At 48.7% G+C, this 17500-nt stretch overlaps 4 protein-coding genes across 9 annotated transcripts in view; 3 read left to right on the plus strand and 1 right to left on the minus strand.

Moving 5' to 3' along the window:
* Positions 1–484, plus strand: part of LOC126570549 (glycerol-3-phosphate acyltransferase 1, mitochondrial) — a 13125-nt gene extending 12641 nt beyond the window's left edge. For all 5 annotated transcript variants that reach the window (XM_050228386.1, XM_050228384.1, XM_050228385.1 and 2 more), the window contains one exon: positions 1–484. This exon is cut by the window's left edge. The gene's annotated coding sequence lies outside the window, so the exon portion shown is untranslated.
* A 190-nt stretch (positions 485–674) lies between these two features.
* Positions 675–2782, minus strand: LOC126575274 (uncharacterized). The gene is made up of 2 exons (XM_050235894.1): positions 2529–2782; positions 675–2460 (listed from the first exon to the last, which is right to left on the minus strand). Exons 1-2 carry the CDS (start codon positions 2780–2782, stop codon positions 675–677), a joined length of 2040 nt encoding a protein of 679 aa, XP_050091851.1.
* Positions 2783–5087: 2305 nt separating this feature from the next.
* On the plus strand, positions 5088–7395 carry LOC126568992 (serine protease 7-like). Its single transcript, XM_050225749.1, has 5 exons — positions 5088–5321; positions 5384–6029; positions 6136–6338; positions 6407–6741; positions 6814–7395. Exons 1-5 carry the CDS (start codon positions 5088–5090, stop codon positions 7370–7372), a joined length of 1977 nt encoding a protein of 658 aa, XP_050081706.1. The 3' UTR covers positions 7373–7395.
* Positions 7396–13556: 6161 nt separating this feature from the next.
* LOC126570071 (uncharacterized protein DDB_G0283357-like) overlaps positions 13557–17500 on the plus strand; it is a 41675-nt gene continuing 37731 nt past the window's right edge. The window contains exon 1 of one of the 2 annotated variants that reach the window (XM_050227554.1): positions 13557–13672. The gene's annotated coding sequence lies outside the window, so the exon portion shown is untranslated. The remainder of the gene's footprint in view (positions 13673–17500) is intronic. The other variant, XM_050227556.1, reaches the window with a different exon arrangement.

A 17500-nucleotide genomic window follows, 5' to 3' on the forward strand; every position in this document is an offset into this window, starting at 1 on the left:
TAATAAAACGCCCAAAGCATCATATGCACGAGAGTAACGCGTGCCACCACCGAACGAGGTAAGAAGGAGAGTTGGAGAGGGGGTAGAGGCGAAGAGTGTACCATTGTACCAGGACAAACATTCTGTTTTCAATTTATTCTGTTTAGTAGTATAATGTACGCTAGGATGTTCCTTTTTTGAAAAACTTCTTTACCAGTAAACTAGCGTTGTTCTGCTTATCCGACGTAAAACGTTTTTATGGCTCCTGCATGATCGTTTTTGATCGTACCACGGGCTCCCGCGGGGGGTTGGTGACTGTAATAGGGTATAATAGCATTAACACTGAGCCGTGTAGCGGGTGCCGTGTAACGAATTTGTATTGTTATCAAATTGTTCACGCATTTTGCTGCATCAAAGTCGAAACAAGTGTTACAGAATTTATACAGAAAAGGAATAGAAGAAATCAATAAAGCGTTTGCTGCTCAAAGCATATCAGAACTAACTAGCAACCTGCCTTATCGTGCAAACGATAGTTTCATATTGAAAGAATGTAAAATCAAACTTATACACTGTTAACCCAATTGTACTTTGATTAAGTAGATTACCCGTGTCATACTTCCAAAAAATTTCTAACATCTTTTCTGTGTTGAGCATACTGAACTCTCAAGATATTAAGACCACATACGAACGAGTCTCTACAGGACAAACTCAAACGGGACGTACTCATCTTCAACCGCAGCGGTAACAGGCGGGGCGCGCGTTCGTGCCGTCTGGATACGATGTACGATTAGTTCAAGTAAGAAAATGCATCCGGACAGTGCCAACATCGAGAAGTAAAACACAAACAGCGGCGACAGATGGGCCATTGTGAAGACTATGTAATGGTCCGGCTCGTTCGGAAGATCCTTGGTGCGCTTCATCTTCATCAGCTGAACGACCGATTCGAGCTGATGCATGAAGCGATCGTTCATGCCTGCCTCGAGACAGGTCACCACGATCGCATTGAACGTATCGATGAAGGGTGATATCTTTGGAACGGCCATCGATTTGTAGAACTCGTAGATGGGTTTCGCAATCGGCCAGATCGCGTCCGGTTTGCCCGGTACCCAGTGATAATTTCCCGCCAGCACAAGCGGTACGTACGCGTCCGCAATGAGCAGGGCCGAGTCCTGATCGATGATGATATCTTCGATAGCATCCCGCAACGAGGAAGTGTTTTCCGTCGTCAACCTATCGGACAGCTGGGCGTACAGTGGATTGTGCAACTGGGAGTCTTCGTGCCGCACAATGAGCTCATGGTAATGCGACACCTTCAGCTTCAGCTCGGTAGCGAGCAACTGTTCCAGACTGTTGATGTTGTTCACCAGCTGGTTGCTTGGGTGGAGGTAGCGTATTGTAACGGCTTGCCAGATCGGATAGGACACGATGTTGTACAGCAGCAGGCCCACGATTATCCAGCGTTTATGTGGTGCTTGCGGCAACCGGACCGATACATTATAAATGATACCCAGAAGGCTCATTACCTTCGTACCGTAGGTTGGCTTTTGTGTGCTTCGCGGCAGTGTATTCCGATAGTACAGATAATCGAGCAGGCAAATGATCATCGGCACACCGAATGACAGCACTACGTTGATGAGCATGTAGGCCACACTGAATGGATTGATAAAGACGAGCATCTTATCGCGATTGCTGTAATAGTTGCGAGGCGTGAGAAACACCAGCTTCTCCGTCGAGATGTAGTTCAGGTAGAGCAGATTGCGCGTATCGTACTTGTACATGATGCGCGAGTTGGCCGCCAGATCGATCAGATTGTGCTCGATGAGACCGAGTGCTCCGACGGGCGTCCCGTTCTTGTGAATGTACCCGATCGATAGCTCCAGCTCGTTGTGATGCAGCACCATGCTAAAGTTCATCCTGGTCTGCAGGGTCGATAGCACCTCCTGGTCGATGTCGGTAATGCTTACTGCTCCGAGAATACAGTCGTAGGCCGACGAGGATCCATTACTGACGTGCATGGCAATATGCATTGGATATCCGTGAAGATTACGAACACGGTTTCTCACAAACTCCTTCAGTTGCCAGCCATAGGGCAATACTTCGAGCTCGTGCGTGAGCAAAGTGCAATCCAAATCGGAGCGCACCGTTGGCTGTTCGAAATCGATCGAACCGCGTGCATAGGCAGCTTTTGTGAAGGGATTAAACACACAACTATCGATAGTATCATTATCCCGGTGGTTCAGGACTACTACCTGTAACATTCGGTACCGGTACCAGGCATCGTGGAATAGTTGCACTAACTCTGCATCTGCCATTTCGTGTGTGATGAGCAGTATCTTTGCCCTTGGATTGTACAGCGAGAGGTAGGGAATGAGCTGTTGAGCTAGCTCTTCCATAAGGCCCGCACCGACGAAGCATTCATTCATTGGATAGTCAAACTGGTCTTTAATCGTTTTTTGAGATTGTTTCACAAACTGCTGGAAACTAAAAGTGAAGCCGCAGGTGGCTGTAAGAAGGTTTTGATCCTCCGGGTAATATGCTAGCGTACTTACTGATGCAGGGTGAAGGTCTTCAACAGCACCATCGGATTACGGAGACAGAAGGGTGAAACTATGGGAATCTCGACGCTGGTGTCAATTACCGTAACGCCATGTTGATCCGCTAGATAACTCTCCAGAATTTGCGTCTCCATCTCGATGATAGTCGAATGGCAGTCTCGGGGACGCAGAGCATTCAGCGATGCAAGCGTCTTGGCTACAGTCAACACCAGCACTAGCAGCATCAGTACTTTCCACCGGTCCTGCATGATTATCTTTGGTGGTTGGCCAGTGCTCTAGCACTGATTTTATGAGAAATGCAAAGCAAATAGACACTTAGGTGTTTATTGGCCGGTAATTAATCAAAACCCACCCGAAATGGTTATCATGCGCTAAGAACCACACGGGGTTTTGTAGGAAACAAGGGAGTGCAATTGAAAATGCATGATGTTTGAACTCGACCGACAGACCATTGATAGTGGATTCGATTAGCTGAATAAACTCAGCTACGAAACGAAACAGCGGTAATTAATGCATTAATTGCTACACAACAGTTCCATGATAAAAAAACGATAATTGATAATATACCTCGTGATTGGATCTTATCTTCTAACCTTTAGTAATCAAACAGACCTAAAATACATGAATAATTTCGATATCAATTAAAGACAATAAGAATAGCTTCCCGATTATAGAAGAGATATTTTTTATGCTGATGAAGGTCATTCTGGATCAACTATCAATGGGTAAGAGAATTATGAGCTTTGATATTCTCCAACAATGTGATATGTGTACAATCTGAATCGTATTGCGTGAAGCAGTTTCTCCGGCGTTTAATTTGGTGCGGCGTTTTAATTCATAGTTTCAAAAATCAATTGCCAGTAAAGTTGAATAATTTGTGTCTGTCTCTTTAAGATAGGTGATGAGGTGAACAATTTAAAATATGTGTTTGAAACGAACACCAACAGAAGTGTGGTAGGTAACCATCTCGAGAAGAATAAATTTAGTGGTTAAACGTGTTTTAGTGAGTAAGATTTGCAGTGGTTCCATTTGAAATTAATTAAAAAGAATTTCGAAAACCAAAATCTTACCTCTCTCTCGACGAGAATGTGATATAATGATACCGTGCTACCTGTTTGTGGTGGAGGACGACGATGTTAATATCACAAGCAGTGTCCTTACCACGGTCCTTTATAACTTGTACTTAATGCTATCATGCCATCTTTTCATTATAGTATTGGAATTTGTAAATCTAATACTTCTGAATGATCTTTTCCTAATTCAGAATGGCTTTCCCAATCTAGTGAAGAAAACAGTGAGAAGAAAATAATTGCTTTCGAGACTGCTTAAGAGACTGCTCCTTAAACACGGTTATATCCGATTGAATACACTTAACAGTGTTAGTGCGAGTTATCACATTCACTAGAACCTTTAGTGAAACTCCTACAACATTAGCATCATCAGTTACTACGAATTGACTGTAAATATAGGATTCAATAAATTACTTTGAACCAAATAAATTTATCGAAATTCGAGAGCCATATGTTTTTCATATGCAAAAAGAGAACATCATTCACAAGCCCACGGTCATCTCTTCGAAGAGACGAAAAGATGGAACCAAGACACCGATTATGTTTTTGAGAACCGGTTCTGTTCGAAATCGAAATCTAAAACACAACATCGACTAAATGCGACACATTTTTATACCCACGAATTAGTATTATTTCATTGTTTAGAGTATTTATCATCATAAAATTCAATCGACTTGGTTATTGATGACTTGTTTTTCATTATTGATGAAAGTTTACTGAGTATTAACGTTGAATACTTTTCCAGATAAGGTATGCATAAAACTATGCAAAAAGAAATAATACGATTTCGTTGAGGAACTAAAGACCAAATAAGGCGAACCCTCTCACTGCTTTAGCAATTAAATCCCGGGATATCCCATTGCGGCTATCCCATCATCCTTTGCTGTTAACCCTGGTCGGTTAATCGCCTCCTCTTGTTTACAAATGTAATCGACCGATCAGGTCCCAGTACGAGGTGCGATCTCTCAAGATTCTCCTTTAAATACACCGACACCGAGAGTGCTTTCATCTCGGTGATTTGCACATTTCGTAGTTTCCGGTTCGTTGTTCACGACGCCGTCCGGTTTGACCAAATCCGGTTGAACTTGTTCCGCGGATGGGATAACGATCACAGAGAACGAAGAAGAACGACGATCGGCGGCGGCGTTAAGCCATCGAGTGCACAGCGAATGACAATATTCGATCGTGGACCGGAAAATCCAGCGATCACCCAACACCGCATAGAACCAGGCTTCTTTCGAAGGAAGGGAGATGAATCTTGTTCATCTTGAAATTTAAACTTCTTACCGGGTATCGCCAGCCGTAGTGGCCATCGGCATTCATCGTTCGGCCGGGATCGGATGGAACCGCAATAATCTACCGTGAAGGTTACGATCTTTCGGTTGTTGCTTCACCCCGCGTTGGGGCAGCAGTTGAAGCGCCGCCGTTAATCGGGCAGCACGCGCAAGTGATTCAAAACATCGGCATCGCCAACGGTATCATCATGTTCTCACCGTGGCACTCGGTTTTGTCACTCGGTTTGCTGTTGACGCTGTTGGCCGGAACTAGGTGCGAGGGAGAGTGTACGACCCGGTCAGCCAACCCGCAGCAAGGCCGCTGTGTATCTGTTTCAAAATGTGCTCCAATCAAACAGCATCTGCTGCGTTTACAGTTCCGTGAGGCCGACGATTATGTGGCGTTTCTGCGAGAACGTGCTTGTGGCCATGGCAAGGATGGGGTAAGCGAAAGCCAGCAGGTTCACCATCGGCGTCATGATCACGTTCTATGTGCCTTTTGCAGACTCTCCATGTGTGCTGTACCGGGAAGATGCCTAGTGATTGTCGCCCCGAGCTGGTGGAGAATCCTGAGGCAGCTGCTTGCCCAACGGATTGCGCACCGTTGGAGGACTGTCCGATGGTGTACGAGCAAAGTGCGGTCCTGCAGAAGCGCTACGATCGAAGGCTGCATCGACTGTTGAACCGTAACTTTTGCCACGAAAAATCTGGCCAACTGTACGTGTGTTGCGATCCGGAGCAGTTCACGAGTCATCGGGCCAGTATCGGGGACCCGCTGGAGAAACGTGTCAGCTGGCAGGCCTGCACGACACCGTTCGGTGATGAGGGTAAATGTGTACCACCGGCTCGCTGTTCGATGGTGGATGATCCCACAACGATCGCTTCCGAGCTGGAAGCGTTTATGGTTGGGTGCGATCCGGTGATGGACCAGCCACATCTTTGCTGTACCGATTCGCTACTGATCTACAATCAGGAGATGGGCCAAGAGTGTGAAACGGAGTCCGGTGTGCTGGGGGTATGCTCCGAGGCCGAACGGTGCCTGGATTTCATCGAATCCACCGAGAAGGACGTGTACGTCCGGAAGAACTGGTGCTACACCAGTCTACAGAAAGTGGACTATCTATGTTGCGCTAGCGACCGCATCAAGGAAGGTACGAATCAAGTGTGTGACCTTTTGTGACATCGTGTGTTATCAGTAACGCGAGCGTAACGGACGACGAACCGGGTCCATGGTTTGGTTGTGCTCTGTGCTTTCAGTACCGGCCATCGAATTTGGCGTGCGTGCTGGTGAGAACGCTCCGGAATGTACCACACCGCTGAACCGTCCGGGATTGTGTGTCCCTTTGGCCGAATGCAGTCTGGTGTCACGGCTGTTGCGGCAAATATCCGCTCGTGGAACCGCACCGACGGCAGACGAAGCAATGTTTCTGCGTGGCTCCATCTGTACTGCACCGAGTGGAGTAAGGGATGTGAACTGCCGGTCGAAAAACTATACTTTAACCACTATTTTTCTCACTTTCGTCTGCAGGCATCGGGGTATCATGTTTGTTGCGATGCAACGACAGTCCAAACGGCGCCTACTACCGCAGCACCAGCTCGTGTGGCGACAACTGCAGCACCAGCTGCATCACCTTTGCTCAATCATCCAAACATTCGCCTGTTTGATCGCAACACGTGTGGCGTACCGGCAACGGTCAATAAGATCGCCTTCGGGCAAAAGGCCCGCCTGTTCCAGTATCCCTGGATGGCCATGATCATCTACATGTCCGCCGGTGTCGAGAGTGCAAACTGTGCCGGTACCATCATCAATAATCGCTACGTTCTCACCGCAGCTCACTGTATCGATGGCCAGATGGAACGTTTGTAAGTGTTGTGGTAGTGAGACCGGGACGCACTGGGACATTTTTATAATATTATTCTATTATCCCACTGCAGGCAGTACGTACGGATTGGGGAGTTTGACACTCGCACCGATCCTGACTGTGAAGACGATTCGTGTGCTGCACCGTTTCAGCGGTATGGCGTCACGGAGTCACGCTTTCATCCCAACTTTACCCGCATCGTCCGTTCCGGGCACGACATTGGGCTGCTCCGGTTGGATCGTACCATCGACTTTAGCACGGGAGACGTTTCACCGGTCTGTCTCCCCTTCACGGCCGGGTTGATTGAATTCGATCCGACGATGTACTGGATTACCGGTTGGGGACTTACGGAACGGTTAGAAGTTAGCCCCGTACTGCTACAGGCACGCATCCCTTCGGTGGCGTGTAGTTTATCGTCCTATGCAATCTGTGCTGGATTTGGCAATGCCACGCTCCACTGTGAAGGTGACTCGGGTGGGCCTATGAAGGCACAGGTGCCCGAGTACAACTTCCGCTACGTCCAGTACGGTGTGATCTCGGCTGGACCGCACTGCGGTGCCTCGGGTGTGCCTGGTATCAGTTCGCGCATTTCTTATTTCGTTGAGTGGATACTTGATAATATCCGGGAATGAAATAAAACCAATCTTTTACTGTACTAACTGGAGTTTTTTTTATTTTCATTTCTTCAGCCGCTCATCAACCAGCGGCGCAGCGCCTGCTAGTTAAGCCAAAAGCTGTTCGGTCGGTTTGCGCAGCTTTATTAAGCCGAAGCTTTGCCGTAGAGAGCTTTTGAAAGCTGACGGTGGTTGATACTAAGTAGTAAATAGTAGCCTGATTTAGCAGGATCAAAATGATTACAGAATTTCTGGGTCTTGGGGAATTAAAATAAGATTGTCAGAGATATCACTTGCTATGATAGATATCACTTGCTCGATCCCGGTTACTAGTCGGTCAACCAGATGTCCCTGAATCGGTGTAAAGGTGCATTTGGAAAACGGTTCTTGCATGGAGGAATATCGAGCCGCCTGTATCATTGGATCTAATTTTATCCGATCTCAAACTCCGGATCCGGACAACTCTCAAGTCTCTCGCGGTCTCAAGTGTGGGAGAAATGGCTACGCATGCGGATCACGCGCACGCGGGGCAGCTGTATCAGGTGTTCCTATCAGCAAACCTACTGTGAACACTGGATGTTCGCAATGATTCCGATGCAACCTGAAAGAGCGTCACTCGTTCGGAATGGCACGATCACTGTTACGGAGGAGTACATAGCATATACTGATAAAGATGGTAAGCCTACGGCGGGAGAGAGATTAGATTCGATGTTCTGCTTATTGATTGGCGTAATACGAGTAAATCGAACGAGGAGATACCTTGCTTGCCTGGTCAAGAATATTCGATGCGGGCCCGCGAGAAGTGTTGCTAAGAATGCCCGGCTCAATATTTAACGCTGCACTCGTACTTGTTTACCGTTTTGTTTAGTGTTTGTTTTGTGCAATGAATGTTGAACAGCCTTGCATTATTTCTCGAAACACAGTAGTATCAACATGTGAGCAGCGTTTTTTCTATCTTTGGAAAAATATTGGCAATCAATGCAAATACAAAAAATACATTTGAATAATTAAAACTTAGGTTCGCAGATCATGGATTCTGTAATTGATTTAAGAAACTAAATTTGAAATAGATATTTAAACGTTTGGAATATTCTCTCAATAAAAGAAATAGCACTCAGGTTAGTTGATGAATGTGAGATTAGTTAGATGAGATGCGATTAGTTGTATGAAGCAATTGTTTTGAATGTTTTGTTGCACAATCGATGTTCTCAGATCCACTCCATATAACTGTCAAAGTCTTGGCAATTGTTATGTTAAAAGTAATATTTTTATAGAGACAAGGAGTCTTGTGATAGACTTGATTAAGGTTTTGCGACAGAACTAGAGACTTTTCTAATCACCCATTCCGTTTATGTCATGAAATCAATTATCCTTAAATTTCAAACAATGAACTGAAAAACCAACTGGGATCGTCCACTTTGTACAACGTTAATCATATTGTAGAAGAGTGGCATGGCTAGATCTCTCTAGGTCTCTAGACTGCATCTGTCTCTATTCTGGCAGGATCACAAATGTGTACCTTAAAACAGTTAACAGAAGCAATAAATAATCAACCAGTTGCCATCCCTTGTCCGGGCGCGATCTGCAAAACTGCTGGCCACTTGATGAGCAAATGTCGGGGATAGATATAGGCCCGGCACCGCTTCTCGATAGCGGGTTTTTGGCAAGTCTAACCGTATACTGAAACGGCTCGTTGGACATTCCAGACGCCGAACGTGAAACCCTCGAACGGTCGACCAAATCAGTGTGCTTCGTGCACTGTCTCTCTTCCATGTTCTCCGGGAGATTGCTCTATTTCTTCAATTCCTGCGTCCATCGGTGAGGTGCGTTTCAAACTGCGGCTCAATGTAATGTAGTTTGTGTCATACATGCGTTCGTGCGTGCATACGATACCGGTTCACTTTACGATGGCCCATTCTATTCTCATTCTCTCTCTCTCTCTCTCTCTCTCTCTCTCTCTCTCTCTCTCTCACTCTAGAAAATTTTCCGGATTCTTATAACCCGTACAAGTCTTCTTCCGTCTCTACCCTACCGCTATGGGCATCAACTACCGTACGCTGGCACTCCGCAGCCAGCAACGAGCCGGTAGTCCGCGAAGCCGGTTGACCACCCCAACATCGGCGCTACCGGAACGGAACCGAACTGTTAATACACACTAAATTGATGTGCTCCACATTGTGTGGCCGGCGACCAGCCGAGCGCCGCCGCCAGACGCACCACGCGTACAGATTCGTTGCCTCCCCGTTCAGAAGAACGCATCGAACACAGCATCATCGCAGTAACCGTTGGTTCTGTTCGATGGTCACTCATCCGACAATCCGGCTGCTCGCCGCCGCCGCCGCCTGCTGCTGCTGCTGCTGCTGCTGCTGGCCTACTTTGTGCCCTTTACCGCTGCTTGCTGCTTGGGAACCGTGTGTTACGAACCGAAGCGCACGATCGGTTCAGCCGAAGCAGACGGAGAGAACGGATCCGATCGGAGTCGGAAAATTCTGTCTCCGACCCTCCTTCCTTCCCCGGATTCTTTGGTCAGTGGAAGGTTTTTGGTCGCGGAAAAGCACGGAATCATCGCGACGGCGCGGAAAATGAGTGCCGGTCGTTCGCTGATGCTGATGGTGGTTTCTGCTGCACGTCAATAACTGTTGCCGAACCTCCAGAAAACGCGTGCGCTCCGCGTTGCACCTTGTATTTCGCAAAGCGCGCAAATCTCTGCCAACGAATGTTTTGCCGTATGTTTGAATGGCCGTTCGACCCATAAAAAAGGACATTTCGGGTTGCTTAGTGCTACGGAAGCGCATCTTACCGGTTTCGGACCCGTGTGTTAACAAATATCCTCCAAGAATCCCTCAAGCGAAGCGCGTACTCGATCTCGTGGTGAGTGCAGTCCAAGAAGTGCGATCATAGCACGGTTGCGACGACGAGGACCACCGATCGGGTCAAATGTTAATTTAAGAAGAAGAAGAAGAAGAAGAAGGACCCGGGTCAGGACGGTGCAACAAGTTGTCATCGTGTCAATCGCGAGTAGCAAAGCCCGAGAAGCGGTCACCGGTCGATAGGGTATGGGAGGTGATGATATAAGAACACGATCAGAACCGTTCGCGAACGCGTTCGTGCCGCACATTGCGCGTTACACTGCTCTGGCGTCCCTCGCATCCCTCCCAAAACCAGAGCCAAAGTCAGAGCCAGCGAACGAGAGAGAGTAAGAGCCGGGGAACCATCTTTTCTTTTCTTGGTTTTTTTTTTTCGTATCTCAAAATTTTGGATGTGATGCAAGAGTGTGCTACCGTGCGTGCGTGCGTGCCCGATGATGATGCCAAAACAGTGCGACCGAAGATGAGTCCGAACGTGAGTGAAAGTGGAAGAATCCGAGAACCTGGTGGGTGGGGGAAATTCGCGCCGAAAGTGTCCACAAATGGCAGCCAGTTCCAGTTTTCGATCGCTAGAGATTGCCAACTCACCTGTGCCCCCCCTTCTAGATTAGAGCGGGCGGACTTTATCGGTGGTGTTTACATCCGATGGTCCCCGGTGGCCACCGACCAGGGCCAGGGATTAGTTACTTTGCGCACCTCGGAACGGTGTGAATAGCGGTTCGACATATGTTTATTGCTCCTCGGTTTGGTTGAGGTCTGTGCGCGACGCGTGTGGTAGTGATATCCCATCGGTGCGATACCATGTGATGTGCGAGGTGTGTTTACATGTGTTTCAGATGCTTCTTTCGATGCCCACCGCATACCTCGACTTGAATCGAGAGGTCTCGAGGCCATATGTTATCTGCGGCAGCGCATATTACGCGCCTGATACGCGCCATCCACCACCGTTCTCTCTCTCTTTGCCTACCTCGACCGATACGCAACGCACGCGGCTGCTGCTGCTGCTGCTGATCTAGGAGCCGGTGGAGAGACCCCGTACTTTACGTTTCCCCGTGTGCTGCTGCTGATCGGTGCGAGAATGTCAATACTCTTATCGTATGCTAGCCAGAAACACCTGTGACCAAGATAGCAACCGCGTTCTACGCGTTCCTCCTCGTTCTACCTTTCCTTTCTATTTTAAACCTTAGGTAGCATTTATGTGTTTCTTTTTTCTTTTCAAACCACCACCAGATCCAAGGTTCTTCGGTATCTTCAAACTGATTGGTCCATTGTTGGCATTAAAAAAAAATTGATAAAACATCTCTCAAGTGTTACGTGACGTGTTGACCGGTACTAGGCTAAGGGGAAGGAGAATGTTCTAGTGGATCAAATCGAAACTGATCGGTCAACACGGCGCACACAACCAGAGACACGCACGTGTGCGAGGTCAGGCCGAGGTCTAGCATCAGAAACATCTCTCTCTGCTCTGCCTCTGCTCCGATTTTCATTTTCTTGAACTCTGGCGCTTCTTTCGAAGGCTTGGCTTGATCTTGGCGGCGAACGCATCTTGGCGGGACGATGGTTTGCTATTCGCATCGGGCCACTCTCGCACCTTCTCGTTAGATAACATTCTAAAATCGATTCCGAAACGATTGCCAAAACAAATGAGAATTTCAATCCCCCACCGTCGTGTCGTGGGTGATGCCAGTGAGAGAGAGAGGGCAATAGTATTGAGTAGTGTGGACGAGGTGGCGTGCGCAGGAGCAGCCTGCTGTGACTCGGTGGTTAGCGCGCTCCGACATCGCCCTACACTTCCGTTCTAAAATCGCATTCGTGTCCGCGCGTGACCTCCGTGAAGGAGGGGTTCACGATGCACCCCAGACCGCACCCTCGCCCCCCTCCACAACTCTCTCTGCTGCGGACGCGCATTCATCAGCGCTCGAGTGCGTGATAGATTATTTTTGGATCCGTGTGGTGCTAGGTTAGGATTTGCTGAGCGTTTTGCGTTTTCCTGCGCCTCTGGCCGAATCCGATCGGTACGGTATTCGGTTGCACAGCCCCGAAACCGAACCAACCAACAGAGAGAGAGAGAGAGAGAGAGAGAGAGAGAGAGAGAGAGAGAGAGAGAGAGAGAGAGAGAGAGAGAGAGAAAGAGCGCGCGCCAGGTCCGGTCCGGCAGTGGCCGATCGGTTGAAACGCAAACAAAACGGACACGAAATAGAATCTCGCATCTCCCACATGGCCCGCCGGTCACAGTAGTAGGCCGAGAACGAGAACAAGATCTCGTTGCTGCTGCTGGGCAGTTTCCATGCGCGACATGCGCGATCGGCATCGCGTTCAAAACAGATTTCCAAAAAGAGCCACGCCGGTCGTTGATTTCAAATTTAATTCCTCGTTGACCCAGCCCCGCTAGTGACCATATGTCGGCCGCTAGACACCGGAATCGGATCGTTCAAGCGGCCATTCAGAATCGATTCACCGAAACCTGTTGCATTCCGGTCTCGAAACACTGGAAATGGAATTAAAAAGAACCGAATTAGCGTACCATATTGTGCCCTCTCGGTTCTATGCAGAACGCGAACGCCAGTGACGTGTCGTCTGGTGGGAAAGTTTTCCCAGATTTCCCAACATACGGAACGCGAACGCGCTCCTCGTGACTACTTTTGTGTGGGTGAGGCGTTCCCTCCCATCATCATCATCATCGTCATCATCCAAAAAAAGGGATGCGCAAAGGACAAGTGACGGGGACGGGGGAAGGGTAAGCAGAATAAACCGAACGCGAAGCGGTGATGATTGTAATCGCGTGCGAGCAGCAGGTTGGCATTTGTTTGGCAAAGCAACAAGTGCTCGCGTATCTTGGAGCAACGCGAACGAGCGAACACGCACGCAACATGCTGCCTCTCTCTTTCTCTCTCTCTCTGCTCCTGCTCTGGAAAATGTTCCCCTTTTGGCGAACCCCACCATCATCATCATCATCATCATCGTCGTCGTCGTCGCACGCAAATATCTGAGAAAGTGAGAGTGTCCTTTGGGTTCGTGCTCCCCATCGCACGGGTTATCTCTCTCTCTCTCTCTCTCTCTCTCTCTCTCTCTTCTCTCTCTTCTCTCTCTCTCTCTCGCTCTCTCTCTATCAGTCAGGCATAGAAGCCGAGGTGTTCAATGTGTTCTAGAGGTGTTTTATGATAAGGAGAGCGATTTTGATAAGGATCGCCAAGCGGGCGGTTTTGCGACAGTGCGAACGAGAGAGTATGATTGTGGGGGGGTGAGAGCGAGCACGGGATGGACCAATCGACCAACCTGGTCGTCACGATGCCGGTGGAGCGGTGGTGCACCGCCATCATCATCAGTAGCGCACCAGAAGCGTTCCGCGAGTGTCACTCTTTCTCTTTCCCTTTTTCCCGTTCGGGCTTGCTTTGCGCCGTAGTAGCCGATCAAGTGTTTTCCCACCCACGAGCACCCCCTCACCGCAAAGGTTCGTTTCATTTCGTTCCGTTCGGGTTCTGCCATCCACCACTGCTAAGGATCCCCACCCCGCCAGCCCCTTTCTGCCCTGGCAGTGTCAAGGTTGGTTGCCCTCGAATCCTGGAGCACCGTCACCGACACATACAAGCGTTGCCGGTAGCGCACGAACGGGCACACGATTGGGCCGAGCGCCGACGAAAGGACGAACCCCGTTCCGAGTGCGTTCCGTCAGTGGTGTTCTAGTGATAACGCGCCACTCACCAAAGAACAACGCGCCAATCCATTCCTGTAGTGTGGGAATGCGTTCTCAGGTCTCCGATTGCTACCTTCCACCAGATGGTTCGTCGTTGCGGGACAAGTTCCTTCTTAATGGCCACAATTTGCGTGTTCTGTTCTTCCATCTGTTGAGCCAGTGGTCAGTGTGTACGCGGTTCGAGAACTTTTTGTAACAGCTTGTCAACTTGCCGAAAAAACTCGGGAGTGGACACGGGTGTCGAGTGAGAACAACAAGTGTTTATCCATGTGTGTGTGTGTGTTTGTGTGAACTCAACGAGCTGTAAGGTTCTAGATAAGAATCCCCCCCCCCCCCCCCCCCGATCCCGGGTTTAGATTCTCATCTCTCACGCTAACAGCTGCTGGGTTCTATCTTCTTCTGCCATCCCATTACTCCTACAACCCCCTTCCAGCACTCGGTGGCAGTTAGCACGCGGCCCGTTTGTTTGAAATGAGCGCAATTCTCGGCATGTCGCCGCCCGAAACACGTCGCATCAACGGTTCCATATGGTACGATTAGTCCGCGGTCTAGGTGGCGTCGCTCGTCACTAGGCACCCAGGCAAGGCCCAGCAGTTGAGAACATATGGCAACGTGTGTTTGATGCTGGTCGCTGGTTGCTGCTGCTCCTGTTGCTCTGGTAACCTCCAAAGCGCACTATCGAGACAAGAAGCACCACTCTCTTGGCGCTCCCGTAGCGCTAGCGCGCTCCTAGTGGTCGTTATCACATCCGTGGCCACCACTACGGTTTTTCTTTTTCTTCTTCCTTCCCCTGCACGATCGGCCGCGTCACGCGCTTATCTATCAATCTCCTTTGTCGATGGTGTTTGCGGATCCGGACGGAAATGTGTGAGTGCCTCTGTGTGAACGCGATGTTGCGAGTTTGTCCTAAGTCACGTGCTAACCCATTCTTGGCCAACCAACAAGTGCGACAAACTGCGACACCAGAACACTTTAGAATCACGGAAATCGCGCTCCCAACGGGCCTCCAACCGGTAACAATATGGTAGCGTCTTTTGGGCGTTGCTTCTCCCCAAGCTTCACCCCCTTCGACTCCCCTCTGCCTCAAGGTTCGCGTCATGCGTTGTTAAGAAGGTGCGCCTGTATTCTGCTGCGCTACCATATTCTGGAATCTGAAACATATGTTTTTGAGACAGGGAAACGGGGGACCCTTTCTTGAGTCGCAAATAAAAAGGAGTAGATCTAATTGTTAATTGTGGACAATCGATGGAACAGTGTGCAGCGAATGGATTGTAAAATTTATTTGTTTTACTCTTCAAACATACAAGAATGAAACATATGTTTGGGTTTAAATTTCCAAAAATATTCTTTTGAATGTGGTCTTCTGTCTTACTGCTTTTTACTATAAGTTGCATCAAACGAACTCGTCCTCTAAACGCGATTCGTTTGAATTTTTGTTCGTCCAGCTACGTACCAGCTGTTGGTAATGGTCGCACGTTTCTACCATACGGCGCAAATGACGGTTGGGAGTTTGGGTGAGTACTTAGGGAATATATTGCTCAGCTAGTTCCAGCCTCTCCACCACTACTCGCTACACTTGGAATGCGTCGTCCCTCAAGCAGTGTCCAGTTTAGAGGCGACACACAAATGAAAATACCGCAATATCGTTAATATCGTGACAAAAATGAGATTCGTTTCTGTTAATTCAAATGCGCACCGTTGGTGAAAAGAAGGTGACAATTGGAAGACGGCAAACAAAGAAGGAGAAAAAAAGAATGCTCTACATATTTTTTGGGTCCACAGATTTTGATTGATGCGACGCATTACTCATTCTAAATGCCACCGACCACACGAGCGGGCGGGCGGGCGAGTAGGTCTGGCTGGCGCTCTCGCGATGATAATGCTATGGAGGGAATTTTATCTCTACGATGATAACTTCCCGGTTTTGTTACTTACTGCGAAGTCATTCTAAAGTTATCTATCGAACCCACCGGCCGTCCGACAACCGCCCCCCCCCCCCCCCCCACAACCCCCACATTCGTCCACTAGAGTGGTAAGTTCGAGTGTTTTCGGTGTAGAAGCTGCGTGGATCCATCTTGGAATGTCCGTTACTCCGGGGTACCATAAGGAGGCAAATTGTGAATGAGTCCGCAGCAAGGGTTCGATTAGTCGATTAGCTATCGGTTCTGGCACGTACTGGGCTCATTCGTATCATTCTGATCTCTGTCTCGACGAACAATACGGGATCGCCACGGCCTTGAACGAAGCACAATAATCGAACCCACTTGTTTTTGGGGTAGTTAGCGAATAGAATCCAGCCAGGAGGAATCAATTGGGCATCATTTCCTGTTTGTGAGCAGCGGTAGGGGTTACCGGTTCCACTAGACGGGCGATAACACACAAAAAAACACAATGCAGAACGCAATGGGGTAGCTTCTTATCGGCCTTTGGGGTATTTTGGGGAATATAGGGAGGAGGAGATGGGGGACATTGAGTAACCCGCCGTCCTCAGCTGGACCGCTCCTTCTTTGGAAGCTCGCCAGAAGATAAAGACACATGTACTCGCTTTATTCCCAAAAACCTTCGTTCTAGGTTTAGACTTTGATTGACTGGTTCGCTGGTCACTTGCCTCGCGCTCCAGTACCCCTTTTAAGGGATTCAAACTGTGTGCGTGATGATAAGATGATCTAACGGTGGCTTTTTATCTCGTGCCGCTCGCTCGCTCCCTTTCCTGCTTGGCCTTTACCTTCCTACTGCCCTCCTGGGAACGCTCTGAAGGTTAGATTGGGTCTCGGTTGACCTGATTCTCGGACCTCAGACCAACATGTTTTTCACCAAGATGAAACTAAGGAAAACGACGACGACGACGACGACGACTACGATGGTGATCGTCGAGAAAGGGGGGGAAAGAAACACAAAAAAGAGAGAGGGAGAGCGCGAGAGAAAGAGAGCACACGATCCGAGGCCGCGAGGGCTTGGAAGCAGGTCAGCAGGCAGAAGAAGGTACCGGTGCAAGATTCGCGGCGCGGTTCCACGGCGTTCCGGTGATCCCACGTGTCGCGGTGCTCCAAAGGTGTACTGTGCTGGTATGCGTAGGGTGTGGGGCGTTTTCCCCAGACATGCGCATGGACCAAAAGCCCGTGGAACGCAGAATCTCCCAAGAAGATGGATTTGGTCGCGTAAGATCGTTCATGTTCTTCAAGTGACTTCGATTCTGATTCCATCTGCTTTTCCAAGAAATTGTTCATCAATTCAACTGCAAACCATTTAAAATATGCAAAGATTGTCTGTTTTTTAAGCTTTAGCTTTAGGTTTGTTCTGTATTCCACTATTTCTTGGTCTATATCATGAAATACTAACAGATTAAGACAAAGGAAACGACTAAGGTGCGATTAGTAGTGCTCTTCATTGCCATTCGGCCTGATCCGCGGACAATCTCGCAGGAACATCGCATCGCGACAACCGCGGTTTTTCCGGTGATCTTACTCCACGAGATCGCTTCATTTGTTCTTTTCTTTGCCTCTCTTCCCACACTGGCGGACACGCGAGTTGTTTCGGATTTGTTTGCGCTTTCTTTCTGCTTTCCCATCGTTAGCTTTCCTCCTT

The sequence above is a fragment of the Anopheles aquasalis genome, chromosome 2 (assembly GCF_943734665.1).
Source record: "Anopheles aquasalis chromosome 2, idAnoAquaMG_Q_19, whole genome shotgun sequence".
Classification (NCBI taxonomy): domain Eukaryota; kingdom Metazoa; phylum Arthropoda; class Insecta; order Diptera; family Culicidae; genus Anopheles; species Anopheles aquasalis.